Source organism: Osmerus mordax, chromosome 13 (assembly GCF_038355195.1).
Source record: "Osmerus mordax isolate fOsmMor3 chromosome 13, fOsmMor3.pri, whole genome shotgun sequence".
Lineage (NCBI taxonomy): Eukaryota > Metazoa > Chordata > Actinopteri > Osmeriformes > Osmeridae > Osmerus > Osmerus mordax.
In genome coordinates, this window is record NC_090062.1 from 12,389,951 (window position 1) to 12,413,648 (window position 23,698).

General features: G+C 41.6%; 1 protein-coding gene across 1 annotated transcript; it reads right to left on the reverse strand.

The window, feature by feature from the left end:
* Positions 1-5,782: 5,782 nt before the first annotated feature.
* Positions 5,783-17,920, reverse strand: sall1a (spalt-like transcription factor 1a). The gene is made up of 3 exons (XM_067249075.1): positions 17,848-17,920; positions 8,523-11,956; positions 5,783-7,414 (listed from the first exon to the last, which is right to left on the reverse strand). Exons 1-3 carry the CDS (start codon positions 17,918-17,920, stop codon positions 6,974-6,976), a joined length of 3,948 nt encoding a protein of 1,315 aa, XP_067105176.1. The 3' UTR covers positions 5,783-6,973.
* Positions 17,921-23,698: the final 5,778 nt, after the last annotated feature.

The window sequence follows — 23,698 nt, forward strand, 5'->3', positions numbered from 1 at the left end:
ATTGGCTCATTAGCAGAGGGGAAAGTAATGAGTTTTAAGCCTGTTAAAATCCACTGCCTTTAATTTGACGCAGTGGTAAAGTGAACTGGGTCATTTAGAAGCTTGGCTCTGGGTTGATTTATCAATCATTAACCTGCAGGATCTGGGATATTTCACATTCATCACAGGTGTACAAAACTGACCACGGGGTAGGTGCTAGGTGCACATCCCAACAGTAAAGCACAAACACACACGGATATGCAGCTTCCCACAAACATGGGGCTGTGGGAAGTATTACTAAAGCCCACAAAAAAAAAACATTTTGTGTTATCATTTTCCGAGTGCTTTTTCATACAATTTTCAAAAGGGAACTACACCATTTTACTCACTACTGGTTAGACAACAAGGCAAGCCCAGCCAGGACACCGATAATATACAGCTACTGGTGTGCCAAAGATACTGGCATGGTTCCAGAATCCAACCCCAGGTCCACTAGATTCCCAGTGCATGAGACCAAAACCTCCTAGAACACAGAAACCACTGTAGAAAAGATCAGGGCTTTTATCAAAACCCTAAACATTTTCCCACAATCAGTCTCCTAGGCAGAACAAGCCATTACACAGTCATAACATGGCAATGAATATTCATGATCCCGTTCATTAACTTCATCCTAAAGCTAAGGGTTGACTGAGCCTCTGTTCCTGTGAGTTAATACTAAAACTAGTCTACTTCCCCTTTCCTCTGCTAGTCAAACTATGGTCTCAGAGGCCATTCAATCAAACGGCCAGGGGAGGTCTTTATGACAGACACACCGAGTAAATCTCCTCTCAGCTGTTCCCCCGATGCATTAAGTACATACAGGAGTAGGGCTAAAACAAGCAAGGTTTGTTTTCACCCAACTTTAACAGCTCCAGGGGCGGACAGGCGCATCAACTGTCACTGTGTGATGTGGCCAGTGGGGTGAGGGGGGGCTTCACCACAGCACAGGTGCCCTTTTCACTCCCAGGCCAAAAATGACAAATTCAATAAACTCAAGGCATGTAGCTGGAGCGCCTATGGAATCAAACACACCTGACAAAGAGGTTGGAGTCTTCTCAGACAGTCAGACTCCAAAGCTAGGCTGACATTCATTCACACTCCACGGAGGATCACATGCTGTCGATATCTTTTCTTTTAACGTTGATACTGCGCTGTACACATGTACGATTATAGTTTCCCTGCTAGCCATGCTTCGACAGTGTGAGAAAGAAGAAATGTAAGTCAAGGGTTGTGAGGACTTAAGGTTAGATTGTGATGAGGAAATTTAACCTGGGAGATGACATTAACAGAGAGTGTCCACGAGACTGTGTGTGTCTAAGCCCTCTAGCAGACAGTGCTGGCTTGGGTTACCAACCGTAATTCGGATGGTGAAAGGAACACAATCAGATACTTAATCTCAAAGTTGGTCTCTTAAAAGAGAGAAAGATGATCCGTCTCCATTGGACTGTATAAAACATAGGCAGTCGGTGCATGTGATTCATTAAAAAAAAAAAGAAACACGCATCATCTAAACACGCACACCAAAAACAAAACCACAGGAACTGTTCAACAAAGATCACTTCTCCTCCACAATGACAAAATAGTAGGGAGTTTTCTTTTAAAAGACCTGTCTCATACCTGGTTTGAAAGGATACACCCCAGACACTAACTTTTAAATAATTTGCATCACAATGACAAGTAAATGTCCCACTTGCAATAAAGGCCCAGCCTAAACGGCCTCGCAATTTCAGTAGCGATGATAAACAGAGGGGGACACACAGACAGCAGAGGCACTGTGAGTAAGACAAGCCCTTACTGTACGTTCATTAGCATCCCTGAAGGATGGGGGGGGGGACCAGAGCATTGTGGTGGTCCTGCAAGCATGAGTGCCTTATTAAAGAATAGCCAAAGTGCCCCCGGGCTGGCTGGTCGTCCCGGCGAAGCACACACATTAGGGCTCCCACCTGTTAGTCTGCGGAGTCCTTTGGCACAATGGGTCATGAAATGTAATACGGGACTTTGCCTCTCTTTCTCACCACACAAAAGGCAAGGAGCGGATGAACTGCAAGATAAACGACCTTCACTTTTGGATTGTCTCCAGATCACTGTGCCATAAAACAAACCATGCAAATACTATCTTGGAGCCTCCATAAGACCAAAGGGAAAAGTGAAATGGAGAACAGACATGAGGGGAGTAGAAAGTGCTAGGTTGGGTGGATGGATATTTCCTTGAAGGCTTTGATTGGTGTTCTTCGATAACTGGAAGAACGTGGAGGCAGAGAAACCCTGCTCAGTGTTTGTACTCACAATCTGGGCCGCTTGTCTCCCAACCAGCTGTGTACACGCTGTAGACTGTCTCTTCATTTTCCACAGGAAACCAAGCCATGAGAACCGCAGGAAGAGAAGGGTAGGGATGGCAGAAACTGTGTGTGCTGGGGGGGGTTAGAGAGAGAGAGAGATTGAGTGAAAGAGAGAAGCTTAAACAAAGAAGCACTATATGTAGCTGACATGAAAAACATGAAACGGGCCGATATCACCCCACAGTCAGCGCCCCTCTGAGGTGACACCAGGCGACCCTTCAATGGCCCTCCGTACGGTAGCCCTGTTACCTGGGAGTGATTGACATGTGGTATGTTGTGGTGCAGGTGTGGCCGTGTATGTCCCGGGACAGTGGAGCATGGCTCACCATTGTTCTCAGCAGGGCTTTGATCTCCCACCAGCAGGCCGGAGCCTCAGTAGGGAGTCCAGGCCCCAGGCGAGGGTTTGTATCGACTCAGGAGAACTGACAGCCCAGCACTGGACTCAGAAAGAGAGGTCTGTAGAGCCTCATCCAAACATCACTTGGAACCTAGAGACTCTACATAGAGAAGATAAAAAATAAAAAAAAGACTTTGATGCTTTGGATACCTGCAGTTTGTACATTGAGAAAAAATGATAAGATACAATCAATGATGTGCATGATGAATAGGCATGTCTAACATTAAAGTCAAACTCCTTAACTGAGAACTACCATCCTCACTACAGCGTCTTAGACATAAAGACCATTAAACCATTTAGGTCAATTAAACATGAGCTCTAAAACATTGTGGAAATGCAGTCAAACTGAAATCAATACTATGATGCGACATGTAAATCTACATCTACATCACTCTCAGAATGAATAAGGACTAATAATAAAATAATCACAAGTAAACATGAATACATAATGTTTGGTATTTGTGTGTGTGAGTACATGCGTGTGTGTGTGATAGAGAGAAAAAGAGGTGGGGGGGGGGTCTGTATTTAAATTTGAACTAGTAGACAGGTAAAATTAAAATCAAAATATTTAGTTTTGTGACGTATGATGTTTGAAGCACAGTAGACCAACCTACAGCTACAGTGCTCTAAGATTTTATGCCAATGCACCTTGTTTGTGCATTGTCAGAGTTAGGATCGTCACAAACCATAACTCACCCCATGAAATCATTTTGATTTTAATCCAAAAATTGTCCATGGTAGGTTTGTTCTGAATCTAGTATTCAGCAAGTGATTGGTTATGATACGGCAGAAATGTTAGCAAAATAAAATGTCATGGGATTTTGAATGGACATGCCGACCAAACAATAACTATAATAACCATAGTTATATAGCCCTGACGTGTCCATAATGGATGGATAAAATCAGACTCTGACACATGATGCATGACAGCAAGCTGGGCAGATGGGGGCATCTCCTCTCAGAATGGAACGATTGTGTTTCACTCTTCTCTTCCTGTGGTGCACTGTGTTGGGGAGCCAAGCTACACTACTGGGAGGCACACTGGAAGAGATCAATTCTACACATTCCTGCCACCTGAGATTCAAGTGTTTCTGTGATACTGCACAGCTCAATCAATACCTAGCCAAAATGTGGGCTGCCCGGGGAGGTGGGGGAGACCCTTACACATCATTGGGATCACTCTTTGAGGGTTTGTTACACAACGAAAAGCATGTGTTCCTTAGTGATGTCTTATTGTACCGTCTCTCTCTCTTCCCTGTTTTATTACATAAGAGGAGCTGCTCCACATCCTTGTCTTTTTATGATTTTCCATATACTCCACCAGTCAGCAATGGAGTCCATGTTTGTTAAATGTATACAATTTTGTCATTTTTTACAATCAAAAGGTGCCAAGTATAAAATAAAATATGTTTATATTTTATGGGTTTATGCCATTGTCTAGAGGGAATTTAGAGATTGCAGAAGTTTTTCGACTTTCAGAACAGGTTTTAGAGGTAAAAAAAAATAAATGTAATTGGTAATAGGCTATAGGCTAAAGTCTGGTGTGTGTTTCTTAAAATGAATTGACCAGTTGGCTTGGGCTAACGCCTATTGTCATTAAAAAAAGAACTGAGCGCGTTATGATTTTTCATTGCAGCTATTGACACATATTATTTAATTATTTATTTAAGTAGACCTAAGTCGCTTTCTTTACTAAGACAAATTGCTAATTAAATCACGTTGTTATAAGATCCGAGCATTTTTGTCTTTCTTTAAGTCAATAAACAGTGGATGGAGTCAGGTATTCAACTCTGTAATAAAAGAATCCGGAAGCTGATGCGCTGTGCAAACAAAGCTCGAGGGGCCAGATGTGACAGTCAAAGGAAAAACCGGCACTGGGCGGGGTTGTCTTCGTGTTGGTCCCAAGCCCTTTGCAAGGATCATTTAGTATCGAGATCTTGTAAATATTGTGGAATTTAGCCAGCTATAAAATACAAGGAGGGGAAGAGAGCGAGCGAGGAAAAGGATGCGGGGCTCAAATGAACAGATCCTATATTGCAGGATGTGCAATGGTGTGGTAAATTAAATGCAGCTGTTGAAATAAAAAGGAAAAAATATAACTCTGAATTTAATGAAACCAAATTCCTCTAAATCGATCAACCATTTTTTTCAGTTGTCTTCACACTGGTTGGTTGTCTCAGAGTTTTTTGCTATTGTTTTGTGTGGCAGTGAGAAAAGGCTGAGACCTATTTTGTGTGATATTTTACTTAATTGATTTACCCAACATTGGTAGGCTGTGCGTTTACGTGCATGAGTTCATAGGCTTAATTAAAAAATATGTTTTCAATCAAATTAATAATATAGCCTACTAGCCTGGAACCACACTGCAAACCGTAGGCCTATGCTAGATTCATGTTGTCCAGCGTAAAAGAGAAGCCTAATTTTCTTACCATTTGTTTCTACTTGTAGATTGGTGTCACATGGATTAAAATTTACAATGAATGACAGGGTGAGTAACCCAGATTGACGAGTCTTCTAAATCCTTCCCATCAACCTCCCGGAAGACAGAGGACTTCTGGCCGGTCGATTGTTAATTAACGATTCCAGAAGACTGACAACAGCAGGAATGATGAACTTAGAAAATGCGTATTCTGCTATGCTATTTTTCATGGACGATCAAAACAAGTCAGAGGTTGTCAATTTACTTCCGGTTGATTCCGCAAAATAATTAGCCTACATAAAATATAGGGTATAGTGACAGTTGTGAGCTGTTAGGCTACTTTATATGGCCACTAGCCTTTCCGCGATCAGCAAACATAATATTATCAAAACCATAGTTTAACCACTTTTCATGTTTAAAGCGACACATATGAATAAAATAATAAAATAAGTAATTAAGGCTAATCAATCATTGAATTTGAAAATAAATTGCCCACACACAAATGAGAAAAAGAGAGAATAAATACACAAAAACACACACAATGTTTCTTTTGGAAAACTGATGTATTTGATTATTAGAGTAAAGAATTACAGTATCTTAGTTGTTAGTAAGTATTAAAGTGTAGAGAAACTGGACCCATAAAGATCTTCCAACTTTCCAAGAAAGTGCATGTAACAGTCCGAAGGTTTGTCAAACCTATATATATATATTTATAAAAACACTATCATTTGTCCCCTGGCCAAGATGGACTTTGTCTTGTGAGCTATATGTACATTTTGTTGTGATGGAATTTGTAGTTCCCCATCTGACATTATTTACAGACGCTTCAACACATATTTGCACTTGATGTCAACGAGGATGCTAGAACATAGCAGCAATGTGGAAATCCAGCGGAGGAATTAGCCTACAGGAGAATCACACCCATACGATTAGCTTTCTCAGTTAAAACCAGGATGTGGGCTTCTCAGAATGACGATATTCCCCAAACAACTGTCTGTTGACTTTATAACAAAAGAAAAACGAAACGAGAAGGATGAAGGAAAAAGGAACTATGGAAGTCAAAGAAAGGTAAAAGGAAGCCTACACTACATCGAACAACAGAAACAAAACAGATTAACTCTTAGAAGTAACACTTGAAATGCAGCAGTTGTATGTTTTTTTCCTTAAATAAAGTTAAATTGGGGTTGATAAAAGAGGGGCTTTTATATTTTCATATTGTAGTCCCTTGCCTGAAAAATCTTTTTTTCTTTTTTCTTTTTCTTGGGGAACGTTAATACACAGCTGTTAGACCATCTATTATAGATCAGTGTACACTATTTACAGCCATTCTGTTTTGTTTATTACAGATCTAATGCATCACATGAACATCAACAGTTTTGTTATACCTATACACAGAAAATAACTTAATGCCAAGGTAAAGTTATCTACCCAGATATGCTAAATTTTAAAAGCACATTTTAAGCACTCATACATACTCATTCTGGCTGAAGAACAGAAAATGAAACTAACTGTTAATGCTTCCACTTGGTTCCGAGCAAGGTTATAATCACTAATAAATAAGCTCCTTAAAACTATAACAGGTTGTACATTGTACAAAAAAGCAAGTTTTCTTCACACTTGTGTTCGTAAAGTTTCAATGGCAAGCCAAAGCAGTACATTTTTTGTCTTTGTCTTGTTCTCTTCCCTGTGTGTGTGTGTGTGTGTGTGTGTGTGTGTGTGTGTGTGTGTGTCTAAATATGTATGCATGAACAATATTTGTGTGTGTGAGTTGGTCTGTCTGTCTGATTAAGGAGAAACATTCTAGTTGGTAGCAATCTCTTTGTTGTCCTCCATAAAACGTGTGAATCGGAAGTGGGTCCCATTCTCTGTGTTGGCCATTTTCTCCAGGCCAGCCAGAGCGGCATTGGGTTCTGTACTGTGCATCCTGTCCAGGCTGCCTGTGAGGCCTCCCACAGGCGAGCTGCCGCCGTTCCCCAGACTGCCAGACAGGGAAGGGAGGCCTCCATTCTGTATGACAGAGATCTCATTGGTCTTCATTGCCAAGCCGTTGGAGAAGGCTGCTGCGTACTGGTTCCAGAAACTGGACGGGTCTCCGTTTCCTGCCCTCGACGCCATGTCCTTCTGGAAGATTTCAGGGAATTTGATGGGATTGGTGCCCAGGAAGGCCATGGGGCCGTCGACAGAGAGCCTGCGGCCACGTCTGGCAGGGGCGCTGTTCCACATGTGTGTGCCCATGTGAACCTGAACACAAACACAAGAGGAAGAAAAAGAGCTGAAAATTAGCGATGTTTACAAACTTGGCCTCAACGGCATCACATAAGAGATGATGCAATGGAAAAAAGGAAAATAATAAAATAGTTTTGCACCCTGGGTGTTGTAGTAAAGGTGCTTGTGTTGTGAGAGCTATAGGCATGGTGAAAGCATCTATTTTTGGCAGGAATTGTATATACATGTCACCAGAGAACCCCTGTGCCTTGGCTCAAATTGCTCTGTCCACTTTCATTTAACTGGCCTGTATTACACCTGACATTCACCTCTGCTCTGCCCTTTGCTGGTTTTCCACACCAGCCTGTAAAAGAGCTTCACAATTTTATCGAATTATTTCAACCAATGGAAGGATATACAAATAGTCTGAGCTACATTTGAAGTAAACTAATTCAGGGTAGAGAAATAGGAATGTATTTTCGGCATTATGGAAAGTTTTGTTAATAGAAAGACAACACATTATATATGTATTATATATTTGTATATGGACAAAATAAAATACTTTAAAAGCTTATTCCCACAAACCAAAATAAATACTACAGATCACACTAGAAAGTACAGTTTTAACTAAAAGTGCTGATTTGTTATAGTAATGTTAAATATTTGGTTCACGGGCCTTCCGAAATATAATATGTTGGATTTGCATCTCAGACAAGTGGTGTGATTCCATTTGTCCACATAAAGCCCTCCAGTTCCTGTTTATCTCTGAGCAGGGCCTTTTTCCTAATGATCAAAGGCAACAGTACGTTTTTCACAGGATAACGTCTGGAAAACTACAGACTCTGCTGCAGCTGAGGATGGTTGCCTCTGGTAACTGTAGTTAATGCTGTTAACTGAACCATTCCCAGCTGTGCTCTGCTGATCACATTCTCAGGTTTCTACCCAATAATCATATTAATGGGGTGATTCAACCTTTCCGCCAAGGTACCCTTTTCTCAGTAAACTGTTTCTTTCATCAAAATTACCAACTCTTAGTGTCACTGACACAAATTTGCAGCTCAAAATTGAAGACTAACTTTAGAATGGTTTTGAGGCTTTCTCTTTGTTCACACGCATACACGCAGTGCAAACAATTTATAAGTACCTTGAGATTTCCTTTGGTGGTGAAAGCTCGGCCACAGATGGTACAAGCAAAAGGCTTCTCTCCAGTGTGGGTCCTCTCATGGATCTGCAACGCACTGGAGGAGGAGAACGTCTTCCCACAGGTGTTGCAGTAGTGCTGCTTGGGTGTCCTACGAGGGGGGGCGGCTGAGAGCACAGGAGATGTGGAGGCCGAAGATGTGACCAAGCCAGGAGGCATGCTGTCCTTGCAATCTTGGTGGAGGCCATGGAGAAAGCCATTGACCTCTGACTTTATCATGGAGGACAAGGAGCCCATGGAGAGCAGGGAGGGGGTGGGGCTGGAGGACAGGCTGGTGTTCGAAGGCTCAAAGAGCTGGGAGGGTAGGTCTCTCATCTGGTGGGTGAGCATGTGTTGCTTGAGGTTTCCCTTGGTGGAGAAGCCCCGGTTACAGGCTGTGCAAATGAACGGTCTCTCTTTGGTATGGCTTCGGTAGTGAATGTCCAAGGCACTCTGACAAGCAAACGTCTTCCCACAGATGTCACAGGCCGTGTTCTTGAAGGTGCTGCGCTCACGGAAGGGGAACAGCATGCCCAGGGGATCCTTAGAAGGGTTGACCGATGTCAGATCCAGTGCTCCGATGCTGGAGGGGTGCGAGTGCATGAGGTTTGCACTGATCTGCTCCAGGGACATGGCCCTATGGTTTCTCTCATCTAAGCTGGGGGATTTTCGCTGATGTGGCTGCCCACTGGTGGGAGATGGTGCCTGCATGGAAGAGGTAGATTCAGAAACAGCTGGACTTCCAACACTTTGGCTCTCGTTGTCCCCCCCCATGGAAGAGTCGTCGTTGGTGAAGCAATCCCCTTCCATCATGCCATTCCCCATGGCCTTCATTCTACTGGCATGGAGCTCCTCCATCAGCCGTTGATGGGCATTCATTTGGGAGTTTTGTTGGGTGTTGTTCTCCTGTCCATCCTGGCCATATGTGTCATGTGGTGTGGGAGAGTTACCAAGACTGTCCTGATGGGCGTCAGCCGATCTGGGGGTGTCTGGAACGCTGCTATCTGGGCAGTCCTCCAACCCCTCCATCCCTTCCATGTCGTCGTCGTCAGAAAAATTGTCCAGGTCATCAAAGTTTCTCTCATCGAATGACCCTGTGTCAGAGCCCATGGACTCAGGGTAGCTGTCCGGCAGTGGGGTGTTGGGGATCTGTCCACCCATGTGCATTCGGATGTGTTGCTGGAGAACCACCGCATTGGTGAACTTTTTCTGGCAGATGGGACAAGAGTGCTGGACCCTAAGTGGTGGCATGGCCCGATGGACGCTGTAGTGAGTCTTGAGGTTTCCCTTCGTGGTGAAAGCTCGACCACACACTTTGCATTTGAAAGGCCTCTCTCCAGTGTGAGTGCGGTAATGCATTTTCAGAGCACTCTGGCAGCTGAGTATTCGGTGACAGATGACACATTCGTTTGGGTCTGTCACTTTCCTGTCAATGTTTTCCACGAGCTGCTGCAGCTTGGAGGTCTCAGAGCCCTGGAGGGGATCTAGGAGGCCCCCAAAGGGGAACTTAGCCCTAAACTGCTCGGACATGAGGGGCATGAGAGGGTTGGTCATCATGGGAGGGCTATTAGATGTTGTATACTCAGCATTGCTGTCAGAGGCAGACCTCACATGTTTCAAAAAGCTTGAGGAGTGGCTGCCCTCTTCAGTTTTCCCGTTTGAGGTAGGCAGGGTTGCTCCTTCACCTTCTTCAGACACGCCATCGTTGATTTTCATTGACAGCTCGGCGGTACCTGAGTCACTCTTAGCTGAGCTTGGGGGGCTGGTTATAGCTACAGAATTATCCTCTTTTTTGATGAAAGACGGCAGGTTGGGCATGGTGGGTGGGAGGAGCATGCCTACTGACGACGGCAGAGTGGAAAGTACCGGTTTGCTGTCTAGCCAGCTTGTGACAGGTTTCTCAGGTGGCATTGACATGCCATATGGAATGCCAGTGCTGGTCGGAATATTATCTAAATGCTCTGGAACAGGGTATGGGTTCATCTGAATGTGTGGATACTTCTCTTTATGACGTTGGAAATGGACCTTTAGGTTGCCACGGGTGGAGAAGCGGTTTCCACAGATGTTACACTTATACGGCCTCTCACCAGTGTGAGAACGCAGGTGGATCTGCAAGGCACTGTCACTCCCAAACACCTTGGCACAAAACCTGCACTTATGCTTGAAGAAAGCCTCCTCTGAGTTGCTCTTGGTTTCAAATGAAGTGACGTTTGGGGGCTTGCCTTGCCTCTGGGCCAGGGCAGCTAGAGAGTTAAGGTCCTCCACTGTGGTACCAACACTGGGCAGAGAGTTGGAGAACGGTGGGTTGCCAGTTGGGGGCTGAGGTAGAAGTGGATTTGTTGCAGAGTTCAACAGGCTACCTATCCCAAAGGCTGGTGTGGATGACTTAGCTAGTGAAGAGTTGGTGAATTGAGAGTGGAGGCTGCCCGTGTGGCCTGGCCTCTTGTCAGATGACTGGGCATTGACTGCTGACGGCCCCAGTGTGCTAATGCTCTGAGATGATTCACTGCTGCTGGGGTTGGGCTGAGGTAGCTGCGCCGCTGCAGCCAGCTGCTTCAGGCTGCTGATGCTGGCTGACTGACTAGCGAGGCTCTGTGCTAGGCCTGCGGCTGCAGCCAGCTGCTGGGAGAGATGGGAGCTTAGTGTGGTCAGTGGGCTGGCAGAGGGTCCCAACTTGCCTGGAGTAGTGCTGGGGGGCACCTGCATTTCTGGGGACTGAGAAGCCAGGAGCAATATCTGGTGGCGGATCTGTTCAATGAGCTGCAGTTGGTGGATCTGTTGTTGTTGGAGGGCCAGTAGCTGCTCCATCAGGGCTGGCACAGCCACCCTCGGTCCTGCTGGTCCAGATGGGCGCGTCTCCTGGGAAAACTGGGCCACAGCCACTTTGGTGCTCTGCAAGTTTTCAATGATGACGTTGCTGTTGATCATGGAGAAGTTTCCCAGTTCTGTCAGGTTTCCAATCTGAGGTAGAGGGGCAGAGATGGCAGAAGTGCCCATTGTGGGTCCAGAGCTTCCCCTGCCTGTGTTTATAGGACTGCCACCCTCCACATGACTGTTTCCATCTTCATGACCATTGGTGATCCCAGATACGTCCAGGTCCATAGATTCTTCTTTGTCGAGAGTGTTTTGCTCCAAAAGGTCGCTGCAGTCAGCTTGATCAGTGTTATTAATCGTATCATTCATCTGCTCATCAGGATTATTGGGAGGGGAGCCAGGCGAGAAGGTTCCGGAGGGAGAGGCGGGATTTTCATTCACTATCAGAACTAATTGATTCTTAGTGCAATTCTTCTGGTGTTGTTCAAGATCTGATAGTTCAAAGAACTCAGCGCAACATCTGTTACAGACGTGGGCATCTGACTCCTTACAGGGGGGGTCTTCTGAGCACGGCTCTGTGTCCCCTGAAAAACAAGGTGGGGGAGGAGGGGGGGAGTGACAGAGGATTAGTGATTAGAAATGTTTTGCAGCCGAAGAAGCAGCTTTATCTATTCAAATGCCTTTGTTGTTAATCTTAAATTAATCAGTTTTACACGTATCCCCTTGATGTGTTCACAAATACAACCATCAAAAAGTAACAATAAACCTACAAAAAACGAGAAAAAGCCCCCTTTAGAGGGGTAGCATGAAAAACAGGATGAGGCAAGAAACTAAATCAATAGTACTGCTCAAATATTGCTTAAAAGTGATCTTTGAAGGTGCACATCTGGGTTTCATCAATCCAACAAGAGGTAATCATTGTTATCAGATAATCCATCAAAATATAGAATACCCTGGACTGAGGACATTGGGGCTTAATGAAATTTCATAGAGAAGCATTGATTTCCAATATTTCATACTCCTGAATGTCTACTTGTCCACTAAGCGCAAATCAACCATTTGAAGGTCTTATTAGACTTTCAATTTACTGTCAACTTAGCTCATTTTCAACCAACTACAGCCATCTTGGACAGGTTATCCCTGTCACTAAACTAATTTGTATCCAGTCAGGCTGCTATCAGGGTCTTACGTGACCACAGCCTTTGGCATCCACATTGTTCTCCGCATTCGGACACAACACAGGGACAACCAAGACATGTTAAAATAATTTGTATTTTCCCCATCATTTGTATTTGTAATAGTTTCATGACAAACACAAAGGTATATAAAACAAATTAAGATTGAACTAAAGATTTTATTCATTTAAATATGACTACTGATTTCATTTACTCTTGAACTATAGTGTCCCTACCAAAACTACAGACGTATAAAATATATACAACGTATGTGTAGAGTTAACACCATAAAATACATGTTTAAATCTTCAATCGTTATTTGTCAGTAAATGTTTTCTACTTAAAATGTTAATATTTTAAATAATCCAGAAAGTATTTTGAATAGGAACTATGAAAAGTTTCAACAACAATACAACATCATGCAACAAGCCACACACAAAAAAAGCCACACAAAAAAACTAAACACAAGCCCAGAGAACAAGTTTCCCACCAAAATTAGAATTAGAAACCAGAATACATTTAATCTCATCTTTAAAATGTTCATAGAAACTGGTTTTGGTTTTTCATTTTAATAAAAACAGGAACAGTGAAAAGAAAAAGGCGAGGCTACACCCCTGCCCTCTTGGGCCACTGCTGTGCTCCAGACTTTTCTCATTCTCTTTCCCTTTGTCACACCAAATTCTTGCTGTTTAACATACAAGTTGATTTACAAATTGCAATTCTCTATGAATCCCTTTCATTGTGGCCCTGGCCCTCTACATTTTCATCAGGGCCAAGGATTCATTTGCAAATGAAACCCAGAGGAGTGCAACTCTGCCCCACAGAGCGACAGGATGGCTTCCCATTGTTCACGCAGCATGGGAGCAGTGGGATCGTCGGCACAGCCTGGCCTGCTCATCTTGGCCTACTCAAAGCAGATCCTGTTTAATTCAGGGATTATCTCCCTCAATGTTTCTGTGCTCTTGGACATCAGATAACGCAAAGTTGCCATGACAGTAAACCCTAGCCTCACACCACCAAAACCATGCAAACGCAAAGACTAAACTTTAATGATAACTTTTTTTATTAACCGGACCCCCAGTAAAGTGTTGGTAATGAGAAATGTGTTTGATTTACATTGTGAGAAATGTTTAGGTTAAATGAAAACCTTTTTGCTCTGTCTCGGATGATCATGTAGACAAACTATAGTGGATTTCAGGGAGGTAACACATCACAACACAATGCCCCGCATGCATTGCTGAATCAATCAAATACAAAAGTGACCAAAGATGAGAGACATCGTAAAGTCAACTGTGTTTCAAACTGAAAATAAAGTGTTTTACTCTCAAACATGAGGGAGAATAATAACAAACTTGAAGACATGATGTTGCAATATTAAAGTAACTAATATTAGCTACTAAAACAATGTCTACCCTTTGACTTAAACTGCCATACATATTTCCCCTGAATAAGTCAAAATAAAAATAAACAAATATTTATAAATCAGTTCTAATAGTAAAAAAAAATACTAGCACTGGTCAAACACTATCCTCCCTCAATGTCTTAAATGCTTTCCTAAATTATATAGAGTGTCTGCCTGAACTGTTTGATGCTTTTAGATTATACCACATATGAGTTATAATTACAGAGTGTCAGACGAATAACGTGGCTATTTAAATATGAATGTGTTACTTATCCCCCATGACATTTGGTTAAATTTAATGTGATGCATTTCACACCATTCCTTCTTCACCACTTCGCCATGATATAACAAATGTTGGAAAAGTCAAGTCACCCATGAAGATTAATATTTTTTCTAAACTGTACACCCTGTACACGACTCTATCACATGTGCTCCTCACATTATTTTCTACATAAGATTTGTACTCTAAAATGCAATAGCACGGATATATCTTCATGACTTGAAAAATAAATGACAAGTCTAATGATTTAATCACACAGAGGAGGCAGATGCTAACTAATGATCTCAAAACGACAAATGATAAATGCTGAACTGGAAGAAAAACACATTGAAATATTAATTCTGGGTGAGAGTAGTGCCTCAGAGAACTTTTTGCTAGGTAGAAACACATCGAAGGCCCATAAAATAGACAAACACACCTTATTACAGAGCCAGAAAAAAGAGGGACAGCGGTGTGAGTATACAAGACAGAAACAAAGATTAGGAGAAAAGTTTACAGAGAGCTTGGAGTTCCTACGTTGCTTTGCAGGACCGCTCGGAACCTCTTGACACTTGTGACTTCAGGAGGGTGTCTGTGTGAGCTCACCTCCTCTCCAGTCCTCAAAAGCAGGACTCTGAGGAAACATCCCACTGAACACTAGATGGGGTTCCACTAAAGCTACCGTTTCCAGAACAAGACTGGAGACTTAGCGTCTCTGTCCTGGTGACATGTATAAGCTTAAGGGGAGGGAGGGAAAAAGCAAGCAAGTCCTTCAGGCAACATCTAGACCTCCACTATATAAACATTGGCAAAATGACAAGTAACTGAATCTCTCTTGTTTGCTGGGTACAACAGTGCAAAGGGGGCCGCCCTGCCAATCTCCCTCTGGGGGGGCCACTCTAGAGGGGTGAAAGGGGATGGCGGCCACATTGATAAACCCCCCCACACACACTCAAATAAAGTGCAGGGTCCCTGCTAGGCCGCCTGTGGCTCTGATCACCGGGGTCAATGACGAGGTACAGGAGAACACACTGTGCCCTGAACTCTCATCACCCTCGCACAGAGGGACGCTGGCAAAGGTTAAAACAGCTCAACGTACCACCTTGCACTCACCACCAGGAGAGACAGAGCCCGGGCACTCACAGTCTCACTACCCAGCACCAACTGCCATACACAGCCCTCAAACACTGCAAATGCCTCTCTATTTTCATTTCAATCTGTTCCAAAAATAAACCTCCTGAGGACTATCCACACAGGACCTCTCTTATGAGTACACAGAGAAGACTGATCAACCAATTACATAGGCTAGAGACATACAACTATTACATGTCTCTGACCTACAGTATAATTAAATGTATTGCAGTTTAAGCTCTGCAACAGGAGAAGCGTTCTGGTTGTGTATCGTGCAAGTCAGTAGGTAGCAGTCCGCTGACATGGTTACTACAAGTTACTATTCACCACTTTTTTTAATTTGAGGGGGAAATGCAGTGAAGCGAAGTGTAATTCTGGTGTTGACGAACTTTTGGATTGATCCAATATTGTTTCAATAAAATCACGCAAATTTAGCAACTCCATGTTTCTTATGAACGTTTTTTCGGAGTGACACAGGCCTTTCAAACCGGCAGGATGTGTTTAAGGAGGACCTCAGTATTCAGCATGTTGAAAACATCAACTTCCTAGATGTGCAGTGAACAATTTTAAACCAAATCAGGCACGGTGAATATTTTACATGAGCATGGGTCAAATATATTTTAGGACTTAATGTATAAAACGATAGAAAACAAAATGACATCAATTAAATAATCTGTCGGGTATAAACATTGAACTTTCTCCTCTCACTCAAACACAAACAGTTTTTATAAAACGTACGGGGCCTCTCTCACAATAAAAAGTGCAGTAGCTTAATGCAAAATACCACACATAGGACCACATGTAGGATAGTTTTCACTGAATTGTTTGATAATTGGAATTACCCGTTTTCTTCATTATATTCTTTTGAATATAGAAATATAGCAAAAAATCTAATCGCTCATTTTAAGAAAACGGGAAGCGTAAAAGAGCTCTGCGAGTAGGCCTATAGCCCACTTATTAATCCAATTTACAATGAAACGTTGAGGACAGACATGAAGGATTTAAATATGTTACATGGTTTTAAAGCTGAAGGCTATGGTTGTTTGTTGAAAATGTCGCTAAACGTCAAGAGCTTATTCAAATGATCAGGGAACTTAGGCCTAATGTCTGGTCCACAAACAGACATTCCTTTCACTGTTTAGACGACAATCTCCAAACGATGACAAAAGACCAAAACTTGTTTCCATTAAGTAGGCTACATTTCCGAAAATGCTTGTCATATTTTAATCATTTATTCAAAGCACAAGTAAATGGTGTGTTCTGCCTCTGTTTTCCGGGTAAGGGGTTACATGAGTTCAATAATTAATTGGCTAATATTCAAATACATTATAGCGAGATAACTTTATTTTCTTGGAAACAAACCAATCTGCTCTGCAGTGTGTGTGTGTGTATGTGCGTGCGCGCACGCACGCCTGTTTGTGTGTGTGTGATTGTGTGTATCGAGAGAAGGGGAAAAAGCTCGAGTGCGTGCACGCGCACATACGAGAAACAATTAGACAGTTTCGGAAAGGTTGTAGTTTCATCCAGTGACATATCTGGGTTTAAGACCAAATAAAAAGCCTATATTAAATTATTAAGCTTCTATCACAGTTAAGCACACTCTGAACGATGTCTGTAAGTAACATTATGTGCTGACTTTTTGGGTTACTTTTTGTTCACTATTAGGCTATTACAGATAGGCCTAGTTTGAGCATTTTGACAAATCTATAGTTCAGAATACGGTTCATTGCCAAGTAAGTTTTTACATACGAAGAATTTGCTTTGCTTCAACGTTACATACGTCGACGCAAATATCTACAATACAGTTATACTGTATAGGCGATGAAAGATCATAACTCAGAAAACGAAACTTTAGAACTATCACTTTTAAAACCTGAGAAAGGGTATTACAAAAGGTTCGACGCCCAAAGCATCTTGTAGAAACGGTGGAGTCGATTGATAAGAAAAGCAATTCAGAAAACTTGGGCAGTTGTTGTAAGAAACTTGCCAGTCAGAGCGTTTCGGGAATGTGTTGAAGCGTACGAATTACTATTATAATAACATTCTCCAACTTTCTAGCCTACCACATAATACGTTTTCAACAGTGCTTACGAAAATCTATAGTCACTAGACTACTATGTCAGCCTATTGACAATATAGGCTATTGTGGAACTTAAACCTAAATCGTAACCTAACCTGTTTTAGTGGTAGGAAATGATGGCAAATGTTTCTTATGTCATCTTAGTAGCCTGGTCTGACTATAAACAATCAGGACAAAAAGTTTCACCATAGTCATTGCCTAATATAGCCAAACCACAAGAGAGTGTATATCGCAAATTGATATCGATCTGTAAGTCACATTTCACAACTAGATCACAAATAGGACCGTTTTTCATATGTATCTTAAGTAGAAAAGTAAGTTATAGTAGGTTAGTATGAGTTGCCTTTAAAGGAGATAACGCTCCTCTTCTTTGAAAAGCATGGTTGATAAAGAGAGGACGGTCATATTCGCTCTAGGCTCGGACTTACCATTGTGTTCGGATAAGGCCAGATGAGGGTCCGATTGGAAATGTTGCGGCTTCGCTTGTTTCCTCCGCGACATGCTGGCTCACACATCAGCCAGGAAAGAATAAAAAATTACTAAAAAATCAGCTCAAAATTACGGAAATCGAGCCCATCCACCGCGCATGTGCCCTGTTATGATTATCAATAATGCTCTGCGATTAATCATACGGTGGTTCTTTGAAAGGCGATTGGCACCTCGCCAGCCCCCTATTCAAATGAAGTCTCTTTAATCAATTAGCTCCTGATTTGCTGGGGACTCTTGTCTCTCTCTCAGCTCCCACCCAATGAGTTGATCCGTGTGGAAGAAAGGCTGGGTTTCCAAACTCCCTTTAGATACAATTTAACCCTTCTTAGCAACCAGCTGGTAGCCACCTAAAGCTTATCTTGGCTACTACTGGAATGTCAGTCTTGAGTCCATGCGTAGAACCGTATCTTTCCTATTGATCAAGTAGCAATCAAGCCGATCAGTTTAATATAAAGTCAAACTGAAGAGGCTTTCACGGCGGAGTCGCACTATTTACACAAGTAGACTATCTTTCCACAACTCGGGTCGCTGTTGCTCTGCATAGCCTCCTTTTAGATTTGCATGAGGATCGTTGAAATTCACATCTTGTATGTTGAACACCGATACTCGTTAAAGCTTCAAGCAAGCCAGCAGCGCAAAAAAATCGGTTCGAGAAAAGGAGCTTCGTGCGTAATGGCACTGTCAGTTTCGGAAGTCCACAATATGTATTGAATATCCAGATCTGATTAATTTGATTATTACCGAACAAGGTTACTGACACGTTTTCATCACACACTGCATTCCGCGAACAAACAAACTTTAAGGGCCCATGTAGGACTGTGAGAAATTTTGAGCCCTGCCCATCTATGATGTGATTGGTCACTGGGCTATTCTATCATAGGCGTTTGGCGGTGTAATCTCTCTCTCTCTCTCTCTCTCTCTCTCTCTCTCTCTCTCTCTCTCTCTCTCTCTCTCTCACACACACACACACACACACACTCTCTCTCTCTCTCACACACACACACACACACACACAAACACACAGAGGCGGCGCGCGAGGTTGAGCGCCAGAGTGTGAGCAAACGGACGGTACAGTAAAGTGCGTATAGTTCTGTTCTGAATGTCTCTTGTAGTTAGCCGGTGAACAACTGACTTTAACGTACTCTACATAAATAGGCATTTTAATCAGCTTAAAGTACGTGTTCTTAAGGTAGAGACAATTAACACAGTAAGTTGTTTTCATACGATGCTTATCAGCAATACTCGTTATCATAAAAACTTTTTTCAGCGAAAAAATATGTTATCTTACAGATAGGCACCGAAACTCGTTAATGTCACTAAGTATTGTTGAAAGGCACATATGATACAATTATTGTTATTCATTCAGGTCATTTATGGTGCATTTTGTTTACTAAATAATCTAATTCGGTTGTCTGCAGACACGGCAAGAGAGTGTCTCATAAGAATACTAAGAATAAGAATAATATGAAAACTTTCCCATCATAAATGAAAAATAGCCTAACAATAATAAAAATCATAATTTTGAATCTTATATATCTATGGATAATAAGTCATTAGAGGATGAAAGAGTGTATCTTCATCCTTGGGAATGTTTCAAGGAGCAAGAGATCCCATAGGAGCTTCAGCTGTGCGCTGCGTCTGGTAGATTTATTACGTGGAAAAGATAAACGAAGCTATCAGTCGGGGTGATTTTGAGAAATGAAGATAATAATGTTACTATAGGTGATGTCTAGGATGCCATTATTTTTCACTGAATATTTAAAGAGCAGCTGCAGGCTAGATGGATCTAGCCCTTTCTAGTGTCAGCTATCTTTTAGGACGACTAGTATTTACTTATTAATGACCAAAAAAAATATATATATATTTATTTCTGACAGGAAAAATACATGAAATACTTCATTTGGGGTGAAACTGATGTATCAATGCAGAACATCAATAATGCAAACTCTTATTTAAATACCAATTGAAGTATTATGCTTTTCTAATAATTGTGTAAAATAATGATTTGGCAATGTCATTTACAGTAAAATTCTGTTACTGAACCACAAACTGTACAGTTTTCAATTCAACTCAAATGGGGACACACAGTCACAACAGCAGTTAAAGACGTGTGTGTCTTCCTGCAATATGGGGTCATTAGCTGGAAATGGTTGAAAATCATATCCGTGATGAATCTAAAAGGACGAGCGAAAAGGTCTGCAATATTGTAATGTCCCGGGCGGGAAAATCAATGGTCAGTTAATTGATGTGAGTGTTGGTGTGAGATTGTAAACAGGGTGATTTGCAGCCCAGCCCAGCGAGAGACATTTTAAATGAGATTCACTCCAGACGGTCAGACAACGGTGTAAACAGTCATGGATAGAACGACACAAACTGCCCACGTTTTAATGGATAAAAAAAGATTATATCTAAGACAAGACAGTGGTGTAAGTAACTGAAAGTTGTGAGATACAAATATCCTCCAATGTGAGATGAAGTTTAATGAGAGCACACATGTTCAGATCTTTATTGTAAAATTGGAGTAACAATTTAAAGGAATTACATTTTGGGTGAATAATGAAATATTTGAATAATTAGAACTGAAAACCTAAGCAAACGTAATCGCAATTGTAAACAGATGGTAGTATCTGTTTCTCTGTGTGTTTAGTTATTTTGATAGATAAGATTCTTGCTGTGAGGACAGTGACAGAAGCTGCATCTTGCGCACGCTCACAGTGCGCCCACACCAGCTCGCGCATAATCGATACGGAGCACATAAGCGAGGGAGCTGCGTGGGGTCATCAGTCACTATTATCACTGACGTCCGATCATTGATCATTGCTCAGAAACACAGAACGTTTGACCGCATAATTGAATAGCATAAACATTATGGGCAACTGCAAGACCTGTGTTAGATCACCTTTGTGAGTATATCCATGCTCCATACAGTAGAGAGAGGTATTTTGTGTAACATGCATTCAACATGTAGCCAATTCTTCCAATGTCCGTTTCTAAAAACAATTCCAAAAGAATTGCAGCTAGTTAAACTAGGTCATTTGCATTACCGGGAGAACGGGACTTGAAATAGGAATCTTGAAATAGAAATTAGGACATTTTGAGTTAATTAATGTCATACAAATAGAAACATTTGTGAGTTATATGAGACAAGGATGTTTCTCCGAGTACACACACATAAATTTACCCTGCATTGTAGTCACTAATCTTTCTATCGCCATGATTTACATGATAGCAGTTTGTGGTAGGCGACTATATAAACCTCCGTTTTTTAAATCCAGATTAATTTAATCTAGATTAATTTGTGTACAACACGAATCACAGCGATGCCAAATTAACATCTAAAGAAATCATTTTCCCTTTGAAAAAAAGGGTTACATTTCGTGAAGAAGATATGGCGAACTTTTACAACATAAATCAAAGACCTAGATTGAATTAAAGTAGTCTATATTGTTTGATCATGATAAAATCGATGGCTCGGTATAGACTGCTTATGTTAAGCCATTTCATTGCAATCAGCATCTACATGAATAACAGCGATGGCCTCACTCATGAAGTCTTTGCAGACGTTGTCAGCGGATTAAAAGACTTGATTAAAAGGATTGCACGGTGGCCAGCCTAAGATTTAAAGACACAAACTAATTCATTTTTATGCATTAAATCAACAAATTTAAAAGTAGCCTACACATGTATCAAGGCCTGGTGTCATTTCAAATGATCAAAAATGATAATTTGACAAAAAGGAAGAGTGTTGTTTTTTAAATTGGTAAAGTGACATACAAGTTTGTTTAGTTTTTAGATAAGTCCCTTCTGCAAAGCATTTAATAATCTCTCAAAAAGTATCACAGGCGCTGGCTACAGCTGGAACAGCTGAAGAGTATAGTTGAATTTCAAATGACTAGACTTCTAAAACAAAAAGATTCCCCTAAACATCTGCAGTAGCACGATTCTATTTGGCAGGAATCCCTTTGAAAAATCACCCGCATTAAAATTCAGTACCTGCACCAAGGAGAGAATGGTCTCCATTAATTAAGAGATCAGACCTCTTCTATTGTCCTCTAACAGGCCTTCTACACTCGTCCCAGAGAGTGTGTCTCTCTATTGTTCCCCCTGACAACTTCCCCCAGCATCACTCGATATCAATAGCCTACATTTGTTTTTACATTATCTTAGCTGGAATTACAGCCTCTCCTTTCAACCTGTCTTGTTTGAAGGAAAACAAGAAAACATTAAAAAGTGTCAAATAGACGTAGAAGATCACTAGTCTCCAACCCCCACAGGTACCTTTGCTCTCTCTGTTTCTCTAGTTTTTTGTTTTGAGGTAAGCTGTTATCCAGATACAAGTGCTGAGCTGTGGGCAGATAACTAAGTCGCTGACCAAGACTCTCACAGACACTCACCATGACTGAGGCACAGGATAAAGAACAGAGAGCCAATAGGATGTCTTACATTTACAACCATGACAACTGTGGCAGAGTAGGCCTGGGGGAGTGAGAGCTTGTGACTTCAAAGTGTTTTTTATTGTAAAAGCCTTTTGTTTTATTATTAAAACGAATGCCAAGTGAGAAGTGATTCATTTATACTTATACAGATATTGAGATAGTATTCGGATATTATGTACAATATCTGGGGCAATATATGTTTATTTTTTTATATACAGTTTACATAGCATTTTGTATCACTGTTTTCATTCATTGTGTTCAAATATGGAACACTGACCCTGATACTGAAAGAAAAAAGTATTGTTCAACATTTGCCAAGTAAACACCTAATATTAAATCACTGAAAATAATTGATATTGTACATTTAAAATGTAAAATGTAAAATATTTTCAAAGATGATTTTATTTTTATGTTTGCAAAGTTATTTTATTGTTCAGGGACTCAATATAAAGTGGACTTTAATATCTGTTTCTCATTACTTCAAACCAGCCACCATGTGAGAAGGGTTTCCTGTGAATAGAAACACACTTGCATAGACATTACCAGAAATGCAATCATCAAATACTCCCATAGTTATGATACAAATTCACTTGATTGTATCTGATTAAACACTCTCGCTTGAGCTGAAATAATGAGAACCACCATGGCACTGAATACCACTAAGGCTTGGTTTTGGGCCCATCATATTCTCCCCAAACAGATTCTGCTTTCATATGACTTTGACAAATGATATTTGGAAGAAGAGATGCTGAGATTGTTAGATGTTTCACTGAATGGAGCTGAATTACACAGACACACATCACTAAGACTGGGAGTTAGGGGAAGGACACACATTGGAGACATCTTGTAGAAATTAAAGGCATCACCAAGAAAGCTCTGTTTATGTATTTTTAAGGACCTGGAAGAAAAACTAAAACTTACACTTCAAATCATCAATCCATTTCCACAGACCTCATCAACATTAGACATGCACACATACTATGACGTCTGATCCAACACAACAGGCAGAGTGAGTGATACAACACCAACACGACAGGACGTGCATGTAGGTAACAAAACCAAGCACACTGGGGTTCACATAAGCCATACCTCCTTGCAATAAATAACCCTGCAAAGTTCAAACATATCAAGTGGTTTATTTGTAGCGATCCTGGACACAAGATGTTTATCAGCCTGCGCCAGACAGCCACGCTGGTTGGCCAGCGCTTTAACTCTGTCTCAGACAGCCCCTTATTGCTATTGATAGTTAGCATCAGTGTCCTGGCTGAGAAATGGAGCTGCTGTGGGCAAACGGAGGCTATTGATCTCCCGCTTGTCCCTGACTTGCCTGGAGCCAGTAGAGAAGGATAGGGGA